This window comes from Phoxinus phoxinus, assembly GCF_949152265.1.
Source record: "Phoxinus phoxinus genome assembly, chromosome: 4".
Classification (NCBI taxonomy): Eukaryota; Metazoa; Chordata; class Actinopteri; order Cypriniformes; family Leuciscidae; genus Phoxinus; species Phoxinus phoxinus.
Window position 1 is genome coordinate 25,090,983 of NC_136879.1, and position 22,471 is coordinate 25,113,453.

General features: G+C 38.8%; 1 protein-coding gene across 1 annotated transcript in view; it reads right to left on the bottom strand.

Moving 5' to 3' along the window:
• nlk2 (nemo-like kinase, type 2) overlaps positions 1-22,471 on the bottom strand; it is a 72,654-nt gene that overhangs the window by 13,650 nt on the left and 36,533 nt on the right. Inside the window, exons 4-7 of the mRNA XM_079610865.1 lie at positions 10,011-10,117; positions 9,403-9,488; positions 7,163-7,372; positions 4,757-4,858 (exon numbers count right to left, since the gene is read on the bottom strand). Coding sequence (XP_079466991.1) covers positions 4,757-4,858; positions 7,163-7,372; positions 9,403-9,488; positions 10,011-10,117 — 505 coding nt within the window. The remainder of the gene's footprint in view (positions 1-4,756; positions 4,859-7,162; positions 7,373-9,402; positions 9,489-10,010; positions 10,118-22,471) is intronic.

The window sequence follows — 22,471 nt, forward strand, 5'->3', positions numbered from 1 at the left end:
TAAATTAATTTAATAAAAGTATCTATTAACAAATGTATTTATTTGTTTAAACATAAACATAGACATATAAATATATAAAATATTATTATTACGAATATTAATCATCTTTAAACATTTTAAATCAATATTTATTTTTCTCATAGGCTATTTTTAAGCAATTTAAAGAAAAGTGCATATTATTATGCATATGCATGCCTCCAATATTCTTAATATTCTTAAGCATTATTAGATTTTACTGGAGAGAAAAAAAGACAATTTCAACAAATACGCAAACCTTTATACAATATAAAGGCTTTGTAAAATAAATGTATTATAATATTTTGTGAATTTTTTTCCAAATTTTTTTTCCCAAGTTATAACTTATTTAACTAAAAGAATGTTGGAAAAAATGTCCAAAGGAAAGTACACTTAAAAAAAATAATATATATATAATATAATGCATATCTTTTTTTTCCCAGTGTACTTTCCATCTCCATTGTATTTATGTATTGCACAGGAAATAGCCAATGATTCATCAGTTGAGTAGCATGAATTTGCTAAAACCCCAGTGCCTGCCTCAATAACCGAACACGGGTTATTACGCGGTGCTGTCGCACAGAGACGGGAAAATAAAACGAACGCCATCTGTTAGCAGGTGCCATGGAGTTCAGTTTGGGGCAGACATCAGGCTACACGGCCCCTGGCGACCGACGTGGGAGGGGCCACATCTGCTCCGGCTCTGCACACGGTCAGCATGCAAGACCCCCTAAAGCCATTAAACAACACCCCTTCTGCTCATTCTCCCTGCTTTTTAAAAGCCTTTACTGTAAGCCCACCCAGCACTGGGGTCATCACTTTCTGACCCGAGTGTGTGTGCGTGTCCTGTGAGAGAGAGCGTGTAGGTGGAAATCTGATCTGATCATGTTGCCTCTCTGCTAAGGCGGAAAAATCAGCATGGACCCGAGCATACATCTGTTTCCAAGAGCTCCCTGCCGGCTTTTACATACACAGCTCTCAAAGCAGAGGAACGTTTTAATGAGCAGAGGTGGCACTTGCATAATCAACTGCAAGTATCAATTCTGTCCAATATGATTAATAATACAATTATTATTATACACTATAATAATAATAATAATAATACTTTGATTATTCAATACTATCATATTATTCAATAATAGTATGTTATTTTTGTCTGTATTTTCATTAAACGATTGTTTGTATAATTGTATGTTTTATTTTATCTTATTCTTGTGAAGTGCTTTGTGATGTTACTTTTAAAGGCACTATAGAAAATGACGTTTATTATTATAGTAATTTTAATTTTTGGGTGAACTAAATAGGTCAACTGTAAATTTCACGTTGACTTAATACAAAAGTCTGCATTTAATCTCAAAATGTAATTAATTGTTGCTAAGGAAGAAAAAAATGACGTATTAAAGAGATATTGTAGGAAAACACTCCTTAGCAAGAGTTCCTTGGTCAACCAATTTGGTCTTTCCTTTAAAATAGGTTGACTAAAGCACTCTTGCTGGTTAAGCTTTAAGAAGCCTGGTAAGGACATAAACACACTAGCATCCAAAACACAACATACATCGAACTTTTTAATAGGGCTAAACCTCTCACATCCTTTCCACTCTATCTTTAAATGACAGCTAAGGTATAGGGTCTCTATATCCTCCCACTCCAGCGGAGGCTAAAAGCTTCCTCTCTAAGAGCCTTGCAAAATTAATAGAAGTAATGAGGTCCCCTGTGGAGGCAGCCAAGTTGATCTCGAGAGTCAGACCTCTTTTTAGAATCTCTCAAGTCCTGCTTTCTCTTGGACAGATCTCGACTCTTTCTTCCTCCACCACTCAGTCAAATCCTGAGCGACTGTCTCTATCTTGAGCATGGGCATTAAAGCATACCGCATCTCCCAACACCGATGTTGAGCACTACACAGAAATGCCTCTTGAAATCCCTCTGCAAGACTCTGGAGACCGGCTCCTCTCGCTTCCACCTTTTTCACTCAAAAGCCATCTTGATAAGCTATTCACCTTCACAAAAGTGGAGGTGGAGGTCTGGTGTGCCATGTTAACCAGTCATTAAGACTCCAACACTGACGCTGCTCGTAAAGCCACCTGACTCATCTAAACGTACTTCATTGCCTTGACTTCTCCAACCTTCAACCATTAAATGGTGACTAAAAGCAGTTATCTATAGAGAACAAAACAGGTCTTTCTATATATATGTATATAGGGGTGCCCGTCTCACGTACTGTTATCTGAGAGAGAGAGAGAGAGAGAGAGAGAGAGAGAGAGAGAGAGAGAGAGAGAGAGAGAGAGAGAGAGAGAGAGAGAGAGAGAGAGAGAGAGAGAGAGAGAGAGAGATGAAATTGATTCCTTTTTCGCGTTTACTTGCGCTTGAACGGACATACCGAGGAAATTATGTCAAAATACCCATCACGGTACGTATTCTCTTAGTTATGTCATAAGTGAACAGTTGAGAAAGTAACCGGATGTGTGTCAGAGTATATTTGGTCTGTGCATTCGGTCTTAAAGTGACAGCAACCTAATATTCCTGTAATTACTGTTAATGAAATAAAATAATATCAGCTTGTAGGATAAATGTGCCATCACCAGGTTCTCCTCTTGAGAACCAGACCAAAAAAGTTATGTGCACCCCTGTTTAACAGGTTACATGTTTATCTATTCAAAAATAAATAGTATGACCAGAGTCCAGCTCACAAACAAATGACTCTTGCAAGCAGTTTCTTTGAATTAGCAAAAAAGATTCACACGTCATTCACACCAGTTGCAATCAGTCTAACAAATTAGTCTCTGAAACTGTCATAGCAGTTAACATACTGACAGAAGGTTTACTTGACATTGAGTTCAAATTAAAGAAATATAATAAAAAAGTTATATATTTTTAAATAGTAAAATATTTTTATTTCTTTATTTTATTAATAATATGTGTAATAATACTAATAAAGTAGTACAATTCATTGATATAATTATTGCTATAATATTTTAATATAACATAATAACAAAAATAATAATAATAATTATTATCAATGTTATGTGCCAACTACCTAAAAAATACTGTTTTGGAAAACACTGACCCAGACACATGATCAGACACATGGAGAGGTTTCATCACAATACCCCACAGACCCATCAGAGACCCCTGTTCTTTCAGTCTCCGAAGCCGGTTACATGTAACAGGAAGCTCAGCTGATTAACATGATTAAAACATCCTGCTCTAGGGCCTGTCGACCACACACAGGAGGCAGCGTCGAGTGACAAGGTCAGCCAAATGTCAGTATGAGTGTGTGTGGGTAACTGGCTGGGATTAAGGCTGGTGAATGTTGACCAGAGAAACAAGTGCCTCTTTACATAGAGAGCTAAACGGTAAAGACGTTCTCTAGTCTAGCAGGTGCGAGTCTGTATGTGTGTGTGCAAAGAAGGCGGGCTTCTTGGTGAGCAGCCAGGCATCAGGTCGATGCAAAGCAGGAAGCAGAGGTCCACAGCCCTTGCGCTGCAGTTCCTGTTCTCTGCAGGGTATCGCCTTCTCAGCGTAGCTGTCTAGAGCCACAGAGCCAACACCCAGCGCCAAATCACTCATACACCCTCACAAACACACACACACATTCACACTCACACGCCGAGAACAGCTCTCTGTGTGCTCAAAACCATCAGCCTTTCAGTTTTTCAAATTACCAAAAGGCACTATTTCTAACCTTTCATAAATTCATAAAGACACATTGAAGGAATACAGCAAAAGATAAAATCTGAAGTGTGTGACTTCTAAGCCACAATTGCACAAATATTGACTTTAGTATAAACAGGTTTCCAGTTACAAACAGATAGTCCCGCCCTAAAGTCTCTGGGATAGGAGAAAGTGTTATAACACTTAAAAAAGCCACAGACTTGACAATAATTATGTTATGGCCAATAACCAACACATGGCTGATGACATAATGACATAATATTTAAAAATAATTAGAAATGAATTAGAAATAAAACACTAAAATTAATTGTTGTAAATGCTACATGCGAATTTACATTCTATTATATAACATTATAATGTATGTTCATTTTGAGGTTTGCTAAAAATTACATTTAACAGTGTTACATTATTTGTGTTTTTACAGATTAATGGCAAATGTAAAATAAATAAATAAGTAGTGGTAATGAGCACGTACAATGAAATGTGCAATCCTGATCAATAAGAAATAACATCTAATGTCAGCTGATAACCAATACGGAATTTATATCATTCATCGCAAGTATTTCTGTTTTAATATTTAGTCTAACCGCTAAATTGCTGTGCACTAATATGTCAATGATAGCTGTCATGGCTCTCTCTCCCTCCCTCCCTCTCTCCCTCTCTCTCTCTCCTCGCTTTCATCAACTGATCAATCAGTCTGTCAGTGGATATGATGCAGGGCAGGAAATGGAGAGGCTGCGGGAGGGAGCCGGAGCCGGAGCGAGTGGAGTGCCGGGAATCCTGGAGCAAAGGCTGATGGGAAATTTCTGCGCTCCGGGGGGCAGCAGGAGCGACTCGGTTCCATAAACAAGGTGCAGGATCGGTCAACAGGTTCCGTCACTCAGCGGGAACAGCGAGTCACCATGGCAGCGCCACAGGGCCTGTTTATAATCAGGCTTCCTGGGACCGAAAATATCAGTGCGAGGGAGCATCGCACAGCATATAATCCACTAACGAGTCATTGTCTTTCATGATGCTGCTTTGAACACCTGTGCCTGGTTTCTGGAACATTGTTCAAAGTCAGACTCACCTGTTTATGTGGTCCTCGCAGGATGTGAGCTCTGGCCCCCTCACACGCCGTCCTCATGGCCTCCAGAGACGGAGTCCCCAGTAGATCTGTGATCAAGTCCAGCTAGAATATGACAAGGAAAAGAAGAGAAGATAAGTGTTGTATATACAATGAATATAGAACAGCATCTGTAAAAGTTGCAAACATAATGCAAGCTCTTTGTACACACTCGAGATCCAGGAATTTGTTTTTAGTTACTGTAGTATTTTTGTTATGGTTGAAGTACTAATTTATCTAAAAGTATATGATTTACTAAAAGATTGCAGGAGCACAAAGACTCATTTAGAAAAGACAAAATTCTAATTTTTAAATAACCAATAAGAAAGTCAGATGGTATGGCATCCACCAATCACATAACATGTCAGGTAAGTGATCACTCATCAGGCCAATGGCCTCTGTTCTTATTTGTACAAACTCTGTATTTCAAGCAAAATAAAAGACATAAAGAGAGAAAAAGAAAGAGAGAGAGAGAGAGATAGAGATAGAGATAGAGAGAGAGGGGGGGGGGTGGCTTGGGAAAGAGATAAAAACACAACTATGTTTTAGTACGGGTCTCAGAAGGATAAAGCATACACATACTGTATGTAAATAAATAAAAAACAGAAAGTCCTGATTTAAAACATAAAATAACTGAATTTAATAAAAGAGGAGGAGAAGGACAAAGGGAAAAATATGAGACTAGATTCATGTTCATGATCTGTACACAAACAAACTAGCGCAGAACCATGTTCAAGTAAATCAAATTCTTTACTGGAGAGAATTTAATGAGCCTTAAAGGGAATGTCGATGTGCTGTCGGTGCACATTCAGGGCTGTGGGGACGGGAGCTGCGCGCACACACACACACACACACACACACACACACACACACACACACACACACACACACACACACACACACACACACACACACACACACACACACACACACACACACACACACACACACACACACACACACACACACACACACACACACACACACACACACACACACACACACACACACGCGCACACACACACACACACACGCACGCACACACACAGCCAGAGGAACAGCCAGTCCCAGAGCCTCTGACACACTGCAGGGCCAGTATTATTAGAACGCATGGCTTATAATCTTCTGTGTGAATTTTAACTAAAAAGTGTATCAATAGTCAAACTTCTCAAGACATTGTTTAATGTTACTCCATCATATGTCATGTGATTTATGAGATTCTACACAAATAGAGGCCTGTACAGTACATGCTAGAGATATGCTGTCTAAGCCGTGATGGTGTTGCTTCTGCCTGCACACAGCCTTCAAGGACAGAGGGCTTCTGGGTCGTGGCCACACTGAGGCTTCAGGACGACAGAGCCTTGAGCTGCCTCCTCTCTCATTAGCATGGCTGTACTACATTTGCCAAAAAAACCTCTACGTTAAGGTCACACAGTGTTAACATCAGTGTCCAGGATTTTCTGTTTTCACTAATAATGTTACAAAGTTGGGAATCTATAATAACACTACTACTAATGTAACTTTTCTTGAATTTTTAAATATTGATCTATTTGATTACATAAATGATCCACATTAGTTAATAAAAATAGAACTATAAATAATATTAACAGTTCCAACTTTTGATTTTTTTATAATGTATTAGTAAATGTTCAAATGAAAATGAATGATAACTGCTTAAGAAGTATTTTTCAATGTTAGTTCATGTTGACTAATGTAGTTAACTAATGTTATTTTTTTTTAACTTTATTGTAAAGTGTAACTGAAATCACATTGACTTCTGTAAAATAAAATATCCTATAAAGTACATTTTAAATAGTAACTTTTCCATCAAGGTAAAAGCTGTCAGAATGTACACGCGTTATTACAATCACTGATCTTTTCGTAGAGATTTTCTTATGAATTTGTTTTGAATCACACAAGGGTCAGACTTCAGTTCTTGCAATTCAATCCATAAAATACGTTACTGTTCCTAGCCAATCCTGTTGCCAAATGTTTTGTTTACTCCCCACAGTCATTTTTGACAATTTTGGCAAGTGCAGCTGAACTCGTCTCAACTTCACACATCTGAGAGGCCAAATGATCCACAATCATACTGCAATGAGAGCAGTTTCCTTTTGCAACATGTAATACTGCAGACTGTAAGTTGAGGAAGAAGTCAAAAGACACAGTGTGAGTAGAATATGTTCCTAGATTAATGTCCTGAGCTGTTCTGAAATCAGAGGGCTCTATTTGGCTGATAAGAATGTTGTTCCAAGAACAATAACTAATGTTGACAGGAACATGTTCTACTTGTATAAATCACATTGAGCTGTGTGAAAGGGCCAGTTCTTGCCTGCAGATCGTGTGCCGAGCATGAGCGTAGGTGAATACCTGTTGGATGGGACTCTGGGCCTGGAAGAGGATGCGTCGGCCAAGCAGCTCGGCAAAGATGCAGCCCACAGACCAGATGTCGATGGCGTTGGAATAGTGCCTGCTCCCCATCAGGATCTCTGGCGCTCTGTAGTACTGCGTCACCACCTCCTGGGTCATGTGACGCGACTCGTCCAGCTCCTCCACTCTCGCCAGGCCAAAGTCACAAATCTGTGTGCATATTACCATTATTTGCACGCTTATTAGGTTGAAGTGGAGTCTGCAGTGTGCATGCATTGACAGGGATGGAGAAGATGTTGATAAATTCATTTTTTTTCTTCAATAAATCGAGCAATAAAAACAAAATCTCTTACTCTAGTATCTCTTCACGCTAGCCTACAACATGATGTCCTTTGTTGTCTGTTTTTGTATTGTTTTTATAAATTTTTATTTATTTATTGGTTTAGGTGTATTTATAATTATTTTTAGAACATTGTACAGCACAGTCAACTGTGGTTGTTTTTTAATTGAGCTTTACAAATAAATTGAGATTGAGAAAATTAGGTGGAGAGGCTCATTCACGTTTTAACCGAAGAGATAAACACTAAAAGCACTATAAACACAAGACCCAATTTTCCATCATCTTGAGCTGCTTGAGTGCTCATGGGGAATAAATAAATGAGAAAAATATCTCTGCCTTTTCTCTCCACCCTCTCTCAGAAAGAAGGCACATAAGAGCCTAACATGCATTACTAACAATTTACCCAAGCAGCTCCACCCAGTATATCCCAGCGGCCTAATTTTAGGCCTTCCCATTAGACAAATCCAAATCCTGCAAGTAACACTAAAACATGCACTTTATTGAAATGATTTCTTGTTTTTTCTTGTTCCATCCGCGGAATGAGTGACAAGCTGCCAAGGCGGTGCTATGTGTTGATAGTCAAAAGTCAGGCCATTTTTATAGTCAGGTCTCCATCCACGTATTTAAGTGAAATCGCATAAAGAATGCTAGATGGAAATGTCAAAACACATCAATTATGATGGAAACACATTTATAAAATAAATTCCTAGATGTGCACTCAAAAGTTAATATTTTGAATTATATTTTCAGTTTTCGTTTTACTTTTGATAAGTTTTAGTACATTATGTGCTTTTTTGTGCTTTTTTTAAATTTCCATTTAGCTTTAATTTAGATTTATATCGGTCTTAGCTTTAGTCATTTTGGTACTTCAGCTTATATTTATTTCAGTTCGTTGCCAAGTTTTTCATCCAATATTGATATGTATTATTTTCAGCTTCTTTTTTTCCAAAAGAAAAGGTTTGGCATGCCAGAGCTAAATGAGAGAAACATTCTTTCTTTTCGGAAATGGGGATTAAGGACTAAATGAAGCAGCGCATGCTAAATGATTCCCTTTCTGTGGTCCAATAGCATAATCTATTCCCGCTCTCCCCTCAAGCGTTGGGTGAAGTCAGCACGCACATACATCGAGAATGAATCTCTTTCTTTATCTCTCTCTCTCTTCCTATATCTCCCATATCACCGTTGCTTTCTCTTTTGCAGCTGAGCTCTTGCTATGGGATCCAAAATGAAGATTTATGTCAGGAACTGAGCAGATGAATCAATCCCAAGGGGACCCTGACCCCCTGGAGCCAGAGATTGTGTGTGAGTGTGTGTGTGTGTGTGCGCTGTTAGACCTGGCCTGGCCAGATAGATATGAAGCGTCCTCGGAAGAAAGGAATTATAAAGACAGAATTCAAGGCCCATAGGCTAGAGTGTATAATGCTAAAATAGCAGGAGAGCACAGAGACAAAAGAAGCCTGTGCAATAGAGCTTAGTCAAAATCTCATATTTATCCAACAAAAAATACATTAAAATCACAGCTAAATGTGACATTTATTATAGTGCTTTTTGTAAAGATTGTGAAGTTAATGATGTTTCAAGGCTTTAATTACTCATTTCATCCTCAAAAATTGAAAAAATAATAAATTTAATAGAGACATTAGTTGCAGAATTGGTAGATACTGGTTTTCATTTATAATATCTTTATGTTGCTTCTAAATTCATTGAGAGATTTTAGGAAGATATTTTTAAATCAAATGATATCACTAATATAAACAATTAACTTAAGAGTCTTTTCAGGGGTCTAACTACTTTTCAGGGTCAATGTGCGTAAAATTTCCGAAATAATACATCAATTCTAACATCCAAGCTGAACTATCAGAAAAGACTAAATGTACATTTTGGCTAGTATTTCACTAACCTTAAGCACACAATTGCTGTTGACCAGTAGGTTACCAGGTTTAATGTCTCTATGCAAAATGCCAGCTGAGTGTAGATACTTCAATCCTGTGGACACAACATATACATCAGTCATCAAAGACATTTTGTGGACACAAACTGTATTGATATGAAGCATATGCTGTGCAGGTTTCTTGTTTGGTTTGAAATCTAATCCAGTTGACATATAAACACAGACTTGTGCCCTATGATGGTATCTTCACACTAGGATGTAATAGAGCTTTGTGTCACTTCAAAACACTGTTATACGCTTTTCAACTGGTCCCTTTACAGTAAAATGTCAGTTGTCCAACAGTAAACAAAATATCAGAGAGGATATTGATTGGTTCTCCCATTCCCATTCTTACACTCTTCCTCCTCAATGTCTCTGGTGAGAATATGACGAGGAACATGAAGTAGAGACGTGTGTGTGATTGTCTGCACGTTTCTTTACCCATGAGATCTTGGTGAAAAAAAGACTTGGGTGGAGAATGTGCGTGTCTGACCTCTGAAGGTGAAGTTTGAAGATTTGAAATAAAGGGCATAGTGTGTGTGTGTGTGTGTGTGTGTGTGTGTGTGTGTGTATCTCACCTCTGAGGATCTGATAGAGAAAGACTTTGACGTGGTCAGAGCTCAGGGGCTGTGGAGACACGATGATCTTATGGAGGTCACTCTGCATCAACTCCGTCACCACATAACTGCGGTTATGTCAAGGGAAACAACCATGCCAAAAATAACAGCAGGAAGTTCACACATACAGTACAGCAGCGCTTCGAGTGATAGGCAGTTTTAGCACTCATCTAAAAACAGAGCCAATGGATAGGGAGGTCATGGGGAAGTGGAGAGGGTGAATGTGAAGAGGACTAGCATTTGTCTAAAGCGCCTCTCCTAAACTGGAGCACAAAGTCAAGAGTATTAGTCACACATTGCTACTTCTTTTAATCACAGATTTTACACATGCAAAACATGATGATGAGGCATACATAATACTCCAACAGCGTTTTTTAGAGCCGTTTAGTTAAAGCTTTGTGGAGTAACCAGCAATAAAAAATTGCTGCTTTCAAAACTGTAACAAGCTTTTTCTTTGTTTTCTTTGTGAAACTTGCATCAATGGGTAAAAAAATGGCAAAATTTCAGACCTCTGTTCTAGAATGACCTTTTCTGTCATTCATTTCATTGTTTTCATTTTAGTGAATCATTTTTTGGATGGTCTGTGAGCCATCAATTATTTTTCTTTCTAAAAATTAATAAATAAAACTACATATGTGTCAATATATATATATAAATGAACTTTTAATGTTTAGAAAACTTTTCAGACTAGGGGTGTAACGGTATATGTATTCATCCCGAACGGACATGGTACGGACGTCAAAAGTTAGAAAAGTGAAATCATTTGAAATCAAATCATCATCACTTTAAGTTGTTTCCGCAGTTATAATGAGACAAAATCATTTGGCATTTTGCCGATTTGTGTTGTGGAAAGGTGAAGTGGGCTCAGATGTAGATGGCACTTTCTCTAGCTCATCTTTCTGTAATTTCTCGAATAAGCGTAATATTGAACTTTGTGCATCCGCCATTGCCACCGCATGTTACTAATCTAGTAACTAATCTCTGCATAAGTTTTATTTTTCATTATTCTATTTATTTTGTACTTTTATAACACATGGGATGCTTTTCAGTTTTGGAGCTGATTGTGACCAAATATCTTTTGTTTTTTCTTCAACCCTACAAAAAAAAAAAAAACCTATCAAGAGTGCATTCTGTTTGTGAGGCTGTACTGTACCGACTACCTCAGGGGGACTAAATGCTGCTAGGTGGAACAAATTGTTCAAAATGTATAAAGTGTACAAAATTTGTACTACTGTCTGTTCAAAATAAACGAAAAAGAAGCCTAGCATTTGGGAACTTGTTGCTTTTTCCTGTTGTACCAAACTTGTATCGAACCGTGACCGTGATTTAAAAAAAAAATTAAAATATATATTTGTTTATGATTTACATTTTTTTATTATTTTTAGAATCATCTTATTATAGTAACATAAGTGAAAATGAAATAGTTATTCTTGACAACAAAATCTCCAACAGTGTTTAGATACTTTGAATTTACAACAAGCAATGCAAGTATCATTATTGCTATTGTACACCTGCAGAAAAACAAAAGTGGCATTACATTCTTCTTAAGACGGACAGCAGGTCCTAACACCTGTTCTGCCAAACACATGGCACTGAGAGGCTTCGCAGAAACATCAGGGTGTGATGATGTGGCAATTACACAGTGATGGATGTAGATGTTGAAAACACACATGGAAAGTGTTACAACAGTCAATGAGTGAGCTGAATCCAGAGGGAACGTAATCCAATCAACACAACTACTATTTACTATAATTCACTTCATTACGTTGTGACCAAAAAAACATGACATTTCCACGTCTAAGGGCATAAGAACATATTAGGCCTCTATTACAATTCCTAGAATATAAAGCACACAAAGATGAGCTGCTCTTTGCCATATGTGACTCTGGACCACAAAACCAATCTTGTGAGCAATTTTAAAAAAAAACTGAGATTTAAAAAAATATGCTGGGTACATAATCTGAAAGCTGAATAAATAAACTTCCCATTGATGCATGTTTTTTTTAGGATAGGACAATATTTTGCTGAGATACAACTATTTGAAAATCTGGAATCTGAGGGTGCAAACAAATCTAAATATTGAGAAAATCGCCTTTAAAGGTGTCCATTTATGTTCGCGATTGTGCTGCACCCACTCACAAAAATATATATTTTTATATATTTAAGGTACTAGGAAATGTACAAAATATCTTCATGGATCATGATCTTAGGATGATAATATCCTAATGATTTTAGGCATAAAATAAAAATCGATAATTTTGACCAATACAATGTTTTGTTGGCTATTGCCACAAATATACCCGTGTGAATTATGACTGGTTTTGTGGTCCAGCTAATAAACACAAACTGGACAATTGACACTTGCGAGTATCTAGGTCTGACCTTTATGTGGGAAGAATATTATGTTGAATAATCTTCACCTGGAGACACACATTAGGGGCCCTAATGATCTGAAACGCAAGTATCAAACACGAAACGCAAGTAACTTTGTGGGCGGATCCCGGGCGCTGTTGCTTTTATACCGGTGGGATAAATGACTCTTGCGCCTGACGCAAATCTAAAAGGGGTTGGTCTGAAGTAGCTTCATTACTCATAGGTGTGGTTTGGGCGTAACGTGAAATAAACCAATCAGAGCGTCATCTCACATTCCCTTTAAGAGCCGGCGCGCTTGTTCCACGGCGGATTGCTATTATAACGGCGGATTTGCCAGCGCACGCCAGGAGCGATTCACAGCCGAAGAGACCGACGTTCTCGTCAGGGCCGTAAAACACAGAAAAGTGACAATGTATGGGGAAGGGAGAAACCCACCCAAATTAGCTTTCGGTTAAACAGGCGTATAATAATTTGGGTAAATGTGTAAGCTAGATGTATGCCTATTTTTTTCACATCTTCATGGACACAACAATGAATTCCCTCGTGTGTTAATATTTTTCCTTGTAATACTGTATGATTTGCAAAAATGAAAACTGCTGCGTCTGTGTAGATTAGAGAATCAAAGTGTATGCGCGTTGTGCACACGCTACATTATGGCCAAGCATGCGTGCTTAAATTAGCATATGAATAACACGCAACGCGCCACTTTTTTCCTGGACTGTGGCGGAATTGTTTTCTGAAACTGCAAAATAGCACCAGGGAACGTTTGCGCCGGAACACGCCTCCTTTTTTCGTTGCACCGCCCCCAGGAGCGCAAGTTCATTCCCTAATTTACCGACGTGCGTCTGTGGAGGGAAAAGTCCGCTGTGCGCGGGTGCAAATTAGGAATGATACATGCGTCGGCGTACAAAGTCATTTGCGCTGGGTGCAAGATAGGGCCCTATGACTCATTCATGTGCTAAAGAATGAACAAGGAGCAATTATCTGCTTCAGCGCTACTAGTCTCTCAAAACAAACACCAACTTCAGCAATCAACACATGAGCGCAGACTCAACACGTCTGCTGTCAGTAAATACGAGTGATGGAGAAAGCGTAGGAGGACTTCCAGCAAAGACAAACCGCCTGTGATCTTCCTTTTATAAACACTTAAAGATGAGCCGCTCCCTGCCGCTCGGTCCAGTCGAGCGTTCGCACTCGCTGGTAGGGAGTCATGCACACGAAGCTACACAAGGTTTGACAGATGCAGATCTGTGGTTCAAAAAAAGCTCATCCAGTCATCTACACTGTGGCCGAGTCAGCAGAGGCAACCCTCCTGTGTGTGTGTGTGTGTGTGTGTGTGTGATAACTACAGCTGAGCATGCAGGACTGCTTGATTGACTGTCTGCTGGGACAAGCTCATCTTCTACCCACCCCTCGGTTTTCCCTTAAGTTTCTCAGCTACAAGAGTGTCACAAGTATTTTCATGCCATCTTTCACAGTGTCACTGCAAATTGACACGGCTTCTTTTCGCAGCCTTGGATGCATCTCTCTTCCTTTTTTTGTGTCTCTTAGGCAGTTTTTTTTAAGTGCTCTCTACATATTTATGCCCAGTTTCACAGACAAGGCTTTACAGTCCCAGACTAAAATGCATGTTTTAGCTTTCTGAACTGAAAGCAATTTGCACTAATATACTTTAAAATGCTTCAGTGTCATTGACGTGTCTCAAGATGCGCACCAGTAATGTCTTTTGTTTGTTTGTTTGGTTGTGTTTGTTTGTTAGTTTAAAAAATGTACTACTTAAACGTCCTTATTTAACTAAGGCCAAGTCCTGGCTTAGTATAAGCCCAGTCTGTGAAACCAGGCCTTAGTGTTTTAAAATAATAAACTTACAATTACCAGTAACTAATCTTGCAATTATTCACATTTTTAACATAACATAAAAAAAACATAAATAAATTAAAAAATGTTTATAACTCCAAAATTAACTAAAATAAATTGAAAATGGCCACAAATTAGTTTTTAATAATAATTTTGTTTAAAGGTGCTGTATGGATTTTTTCTACTAAAATGAATCCATTTTTTATTACCTGTGTGATGGGGTTGTAATCTCACAATAAAATTATCCACTTGTCGGGTTTTGCTATTTCCTCTGAAAGCAAGTATTCCTATTTCTATGTGATGCTCCGGGTCGGATTTGCTGCGAAATCCAGTGACGTGACTGAAACCTGCATGCGCGCTCCCGAGCGTCTCGCCTCTCGCCTCGTCTACTGACTTTGCAATCAACAGCGACGACACTGCAACTTTATGACATGGAGTCTGCTAATACTAGGAAACGACTAGCACAACACAGACTCCAACACAAACTCCACATAATAATAAAAAACAAAAGAAAGCACGCGCATGAGCACTCGCTTGTAAACGTATTGGTTGCAATCTGAAACCTCATCGCTAGATGCCGCTGAAAACTCCATACAGCACCTTTAAATGTAACAATATGAGACTTTTTAAATACCAGATTGCACATAACTAATCAAAACTAACAATTTAAGAGTTAAAACTAACAAACTCTAATAAATTGAAAAGATTAATTTAATTCTTAAATAAAAAAATAAAAAAAAATACAATAAAGGTGTGGTCACACTCATTTCAAAAGGAATCCACGCAATCGGGGATTCAGCTTGAGGGCGAAATTTTGCCACGGATTCAAGTTGGTCACACAAATTTGCCACATTGACCATTCTCTGCGAGCTGTGCTTCATTCATCACTATACTTTTAACATTAGACAGTCACTTTTTTGCTCTAAGCAAATTTTGACAACATTTCACTAATGTGATCACACTGAACAATTTAGACTCCACAGGATACTTAAGTAAACATATAGCAAGTCCCTGAAAACCACCTAGAAAACTCTAGCATTGTGGCCGCACCATCTCTTCAGAAAATCTAGTAATGTCCTTACAATTCGACAGCTTATGGAATATAAACAGCCAATTCTCTCCCCTTATCCTATCTGAGATTTTCACATCCACTATTAAACAAAAGCAATATTTGTTTCACAGCTCTTTGTGGGGTAATAAAACATTACTACACTGCAAAAGGGCAATAGAGCTTTGCTGTCAGTGCTACACAAAATGGATTTCTGGAGTATTTAGTAACTTATTTAGTAACTCGCTAGACCTGGTGTAACTTATCAACCACACCATTTACTAATTAACAAGTCAGTAATAGCATGCTAAAAATAAGTTACTTTTTCACTGCAGGATGGCAGGGTAAGATAGTATTCAATGTTGAAGGGACAATTCCCCTGAAAATGAAATCTCTGACATTTACTCAACCTCATGTTGTTTCAAAGCTTTATGACTGACTTTCTTTTGTGGTGGTTTCACAAAAGGCGTTTTTTTTTAAAGAATATCCTCGCAGCTCTTTTCAATATTATGACAATAGTGAATGAGAACTAGGGCTTTTTAAGATTAAAAAAGGACAAAAAATGTGGCTCAAAAGTGCTTCATACAAAGCCTTATAGTTTTACATGAGGAACACGCACAAAACTATTCAGACTACACAATATTTGTGTCTGTTACGATAGTCAGAGTGTCAGATTATGCAATTTTGACTCCTAAATTATTGCCATGTCGTGGACATGAAACACGCCAGACTACACGTGACTTGCTACCCGACCAATCATCGCCAGCCGTTCTTATATAGCTCAAATGTTTCAAGTGGTTTTGGAAAATTCAACTAAAAAATGTAAACATTTAATTTTTTTTGTGATTTCTGCAGTCCCAAAATTATTCAACCCCCTGAATAGAATCCCTCACAACAGCACAAATCTGTAAAATAGGTTCAGGTTCCTTTATTTCATACCCGTAGGTAAATTAGGTTTCAGTGAACAAGTTCAGGCTGTTTCTCATATCCTAGTCAATACAATAGACAACACGAACCACTAAAACATTATAATAAATCCATTACTTCATCTTATTACAATTCAATTAATTAAACGCTATTCATATTCATATATTCAAGCACACCTGATGCAACTAATCAAGGGCTTCACTAGTTGCACCAGGTGTGCTTGAGCTAGAACACATGAGATACCCGCACTGGGAAGGTTTGTTGAGTGTCACGTTTGACTGTATGTTAGAAATATGGCCAAGAGAATGGTCCAAAAAGTTAAGAGAAGAAATCATCATAATAACAGCAAAAGGGTGTTCTACTAAGTACTAAAGATGCTTGTCATGAAGGGGTTGAATAATTTTGAGACTGCAGAAGTCAAACGTTGCTTTTTCAGTTCAATTTGGGGAATCCACTTGAAACAGTTGTTGTGTTGAGCTATTTCAATTACTTTTGTTTGATTTGGTCATTTGTTGTAAATTTTTCCAATACACCTGATTTGCAGTGGGGGGGTTTAATGATTTAGATTACAACTGTATGTAGGTGATCTATAACAGGCGATTCAGAAACAGAGTTGTGCGATTTACAACATGTAGCCAGCCGCTTCACAGTAAGTGGCCGGTGGGGAAAAGAATAGAGTAAACTTTCGAATTACATCAGATATCAATAAAACACGTTGTCAAATTGTATTCGAAACTAAAAGATTATTATTTCCGTTTCCATATAGAAATCAGCGTGTCATTTTTATTTTACAAGTAGCCTTGTATTTTTTCTAGTTGCCTACTATGTGTATTTAAATATCAGAAACATAAAATAAACATGATAGAGTTGAAAACACTGAACAGGTGTGATCTGTGGTTGTGATACATGACAACAAAAGTGCGAACACAGATTTAAATTTAGCAGTTGATGACGTGATGCACTGAACGTTCTAATCACACCTGTGTGGTCGTGTCAAATGTGAAAATATTGATTTTTGTCATTTGGATGCTGCATTAAAAATCTATCTTGTAAAAAAATTTGAGGGTGCACGTGCCCCCTTGGTTTGAATGGGCATGACACCTTTGCTGCCATGTTTCAGCTATAAAAGCACACATCATCTGGTTGGTGAAGCTTGCTCGCTCTAATTGGCTATTGCGGGTATCCCATCGGAGGCGTAAATTTCAAACACGTTTGATATTTACGATTTGGGATTGGGAAGGCACCGACTCGATTGGGAGCAGTAAAATAATCGTAATGACACCACACATTTGAGGAATTCGGTTCCGACAAGCCACATATTCAGGCTACCCCTCACCCCGATCGAGCAAAAAATCTGCAAGTGTGTGTCGAGCCTTACGAATCACCAAGACACCCCATGTCAAACAGATCGTGCCAAAATAAGGCTTATATCATGTAGTCTGAACCCAGCATAAGTCATGCAGGTTTAGAATGACATAAGTATGAGTAAATGAACGCTCAAATTTTCATGCTTGAGTGAACAATACCTTTAAAAATCACACCCGTGAGACTTTTTAACCAGGTAGGGTGTTCCAAAAGCAGATCTGTGGAGAGCTCCAGGCAGACCTCCACACGATATTTCGATAATCGCTCGAGAACAGAGGGCTTTTGTCACGTGCCTAATTAGCCTCATGCAAATGAAGGCTATGCTTGATTGCTTCACTGAAATGCAAATTACACATCCTCCGAGCTCGGTTCTCCGCAGACACACACAGACACACACATACTGAAGAGCTGAATGGGGACTACAGGAGTGAAGTCTGTGGCACTCCGCCGGTTCTCTGTGGCCCGTGACTTTTTCTTTCTCTCCTGTGACTCTCTCTGTCTCCCCCCCACTAAATTAGCATTTAACCAGTGTTGCCGGATCACTTTGCCAGCTAGCGCAGCTTGACTGTGGGTAGAAGTGGAGAGGCACCTGTGGTCTGGAGCTCCCCTCCAGAATGACTAACTGACAGTTGAGGGTTACAGAAGGAAGTGGAGTGATTCTACTAAACGAATAGCAGAAAACAAAAAGACACCTGCATGTATAGTGTAACATATACACACCTTGCGATCTCAAGAATGAAATCAGAATTAATGCATAAAAAAATGACTTTTATATTCACAATGCTACATTGTGTGCTTTCAGATGCTTACCAATATCTTGGTAAATAAACATGAGCATCTTAAAGGTTCGCTAAGCGATCCTGGGTGACGTCACTTCTTGTTGACGTTCGAACTATTGCCAAACAAAACGGAGGCTAGCTAGACCCTCCCTCCTCCTCATCCGCACACTAACAACCCAAACCCCACCCCCAAATCCTTCTTGTCAGTTATTGGCTAGAACACTGTTTGTTATGTTGTGGTGCGGGTTAGTCCAGTTTGTTTTTGTTGCTGTTTGTGGAGCCTGGGGTGTCTACAGAGACCGCGTTTTTTTAGAGTGTGTTCAGGAGACAGACAGCTAGCGGATAGTGAGGAGATATTTGCTGTATGTGACAAAACAAATTTTGGCCTAAAAAATGCGTGACATCGCTTAGAGCACCTTTAATACTATATGTAAATATACTATAGCTGGTGTATTTTGACTATATTTGGTAGGCTATTTGTCTAGTGTATAGTATAGTGAAATATTTTGCTCACTGTATTGGCATGATTTAATAAAAACATTTTTTTAACACATTCAATATGGCAGGTATCTTCACATGCAACGGCATTAGCCTATCATAAAACCATTTACACTAAGATGTTTTCGAAAGGTACAGTAGTAATGTTTTAAGACATGGTATATTACTATTCTCTCTGCCGCACGCACGCACGCACGCACGCACGCACACACACACACACACACACACACAAACATGCTGCACATGCACACACACAAATGCAGCTCACACTTAGCCTACACACACATAGCTTTGTGAATTCGTATAAACACGCACCAAACACACACAGAAAGGGGGGCTTGGCCATGTGTGAGACTGAACACGGCTTTCACAAAGTCCCCTCACATAATAGCAAGGTGTAATCGTTGCCAGATGCAGATGGAGGGAGGCGTATTTCACAGCTTTGCTGGGTGTTAATTGACCTGCTCGGAGACCTGGAGGGGGGGGGGGGGATCTGCTAATTCTGCTGCTACAGTCTTTTCAGTAATTAAACCCAACGCACCTTGCTTCTGTCAGCCCATTGGCCATTGTAGCCTTTTATCTTCCACATCCTGAACTTCCTGCCTCAGCAACAGCCACAGAGACACGGGACTGGTTCTGCAGGCGAAGTCACATTTTAAGCTTCTAAGGAATCATTGCAGAACAGTAGAACAAAACCCAGATGACTATAGAGATGTCAAAAATTACGAGGAATACTTGTATGGTAGGTAACAAAGCAGACACATGCCAAGTGCACTTTAAAAGGCGTATCACAAGCAGCCATGCGAGTTCAGTCACTGGCAATAAAAATAAATCATCGATGTCTTTGTCCTTAAAGCACACATGACTCATTCTGTAATCATGAAAGCAATCTGTATTTTTTGAGACTTCTCACACCTTCCCAGAAACCCAGAGAAAAAAAAACACCCGCCGCATGATGCCCAGCCAAAACATTTCAGATCACACAAATGCTCACTGGCTTATAATGTGCTTCACATGCGAAATAAAATAATGCAATTAAATAAAATACTCATTTAAAAACATACCCGTCTCACCTGTACCAAAACTACCAAACTCAGAATCACCTCATCTAACTGCTGTTGCAACATTTTTTAAACAGCCTTGTGTGGCGTTGGCACTGGTTAAAAAGCACTCTTTTAGACACGCCACAGAGAAATCCACATCCTCCTAGACTAGCAACCTCGTGACAACTGTATCAAAGACGTGGAAGATGAAACAAGAAAGTTGCAGATGCATTAAAAACAAGCTTGACTTGTGTTCAGCACACAACTCGAAAGGTTGCTTCTCTTGACATTCTCAGTTTATTCAATAATACATGCATGATAGGGCAGCGAGTAGCTTGGCAGGTACTGACAGAACTGTTCTCGCTATAAATAGCCTGCTAAGACAGCAGCGGGGTCCACTCGCCCTCAGTGTGAAAGAGGTTGTGCTGAACACTGCTTGAAGTATGGATATTTGACTGATCATGGCATCAAACTGATCAAACTACCTGCCCAGCCAACACTACCACTGCCTGCACCACAAACGTTGACACATTTTTTGTTTAGCAACACATTTTATGTATTTAAATGTTAAGATGTTTAAATGTTTAAAAACAATTGAATACAAACAATGTATTAGGTTTTAAAAATGACACACCTATAATATTAATGCAGAAGCAAATAAATACAAATAAATGTGTTGTCATTTTATTCTGAAAGGAAACAATGATTAAAAGTAATAAAGTAAATGTATTTTCAGACACATTTTTTAAATATCATGTATGCTGCAAAATTAAAAGCACAATTTTTAAGGTGTGGCCAAAGAAAATGTTGGCAGGGAAGGGAATTTAATGTAAATAAAAAATGATACAGTTGAACTCTGGTATTTTAGGAATGCGCAGCTTTACTGAACATGAAAACACAATAATAGACTCTAAATAGCATTTATCATGGTGTGAGATTCCGGAAAAAAGTCACAATGCACCAACAAAAGACGTTTGTCCAACACATGTACAATTAAAATAAGCACAGATGGAACTCTCTCCATCGCCCCCCTGTCCCACCCCGAGTACCAAAATGCGCATCCCTGATGCATTTGTGTGTGTTTAACCGCGTCCTGCAGGACCGTGTTCCAGAAAAGCGAGCGCAGGCTCCAATGGAGGAGAGCCAGCACATCCCATCCCTGGGGATTCTGCTATGACACAAGAACACGAGAGCACGTGTACCCACACATGTACTGTGGCAAAAAAATCTCCTACTTGTACAGCATACTGTATAGAATAAAATATAGGGAAGAATGCTCTCATATACTGTAGTTGAAGCATATGTGTGTGAAACCCAGTTCATAGCTAAACCACTGACAGAGCTTCGAAGCTAAGCTAAGTTTAACAGTAGAAGTAAACAAAAAAACAAAAAACAACCTACTCAAAGCACCATAAAAGCACATAAACAAGAGTCGGCTCTGTCGCGAAATCTAGTGAACTGCCTATATAGGGATCCTAAAGGCCATGTAACCGCATAAGTGACCATTTTAGCAACTCTGCACAAATACAGTTCTATGCTACTTCCTATTGATTTCAATAGAGCGCTTATAAATATTGAGTGAAATAGCTCATTTACACTAGGCTATTTTTGGATATTTTAAGTATTCAATGACATAAATGGATGTTCTTCTTTACAAAGAATAAATATATTGTTTCCTTGAGGCTGGAAAACACTGCGAGACTTTTAAAACCTGAACAGGTTTTAAAACACAAGGCATCATTCACTTTTGGTTAGAGAAAAAAACTGGGCATCATGGACTAAACGACTGAGGATCACACACCACCAGACTTTCAAGTCGTTCCGAACATAACAAATTAAAGCAGAAACATGTGAAAACAAATGGGGGAAAAAAGTGTTCTAAAATTGGTTTGAAGCTAAAAACAAATCGGAGTCACTATGCGATTTTCTGTCAAATCTGTCAACTTGGACTGAATCTGCAGACTGGCTCTGACTTTCGGCAACTAGCATTGACAGCAAATCATGGATAAAAAAGTGTAGTGCATACCAGACTTCATAATTTGTGCAAAATGATGCATCCTAGGCAATATAATTTGCATATAATTGCCTATCTTAGCCTTCACATTGTTATGAGTGCAGCTATATGACTTAAAATGCTCCCTATGCAGGCAGCACACACGGTTTTGGAAAAGAGCAACAGATAAAAAGCACATTCCTGCAGAGAAAGGGAACGTTTATAACACAAACAGCGACTGATTAACCGAAATGCTTTCAACCGCGGGCGTCTGGTAAAATGCAGCGTATATGAAACTGCAGTCGAGCAGTCAGATGAAGAAATAACAGCCATTATGACAAGGAGCATCGAGCACAATTCACACATCACTCACTCAGAAAGACACCATTCAGCAGAAGATATAATTAGCCTGGATTACACAGTGGCAGTGTTGTATGAAATAACCTTTCCAAACAGGTCTGCTGAGAGCCAGCGAGAACCCCAGGCTCTGAAACATGGTTCTTTTATTAACTTTGCGTGTGAATGGTATGTGTACATGT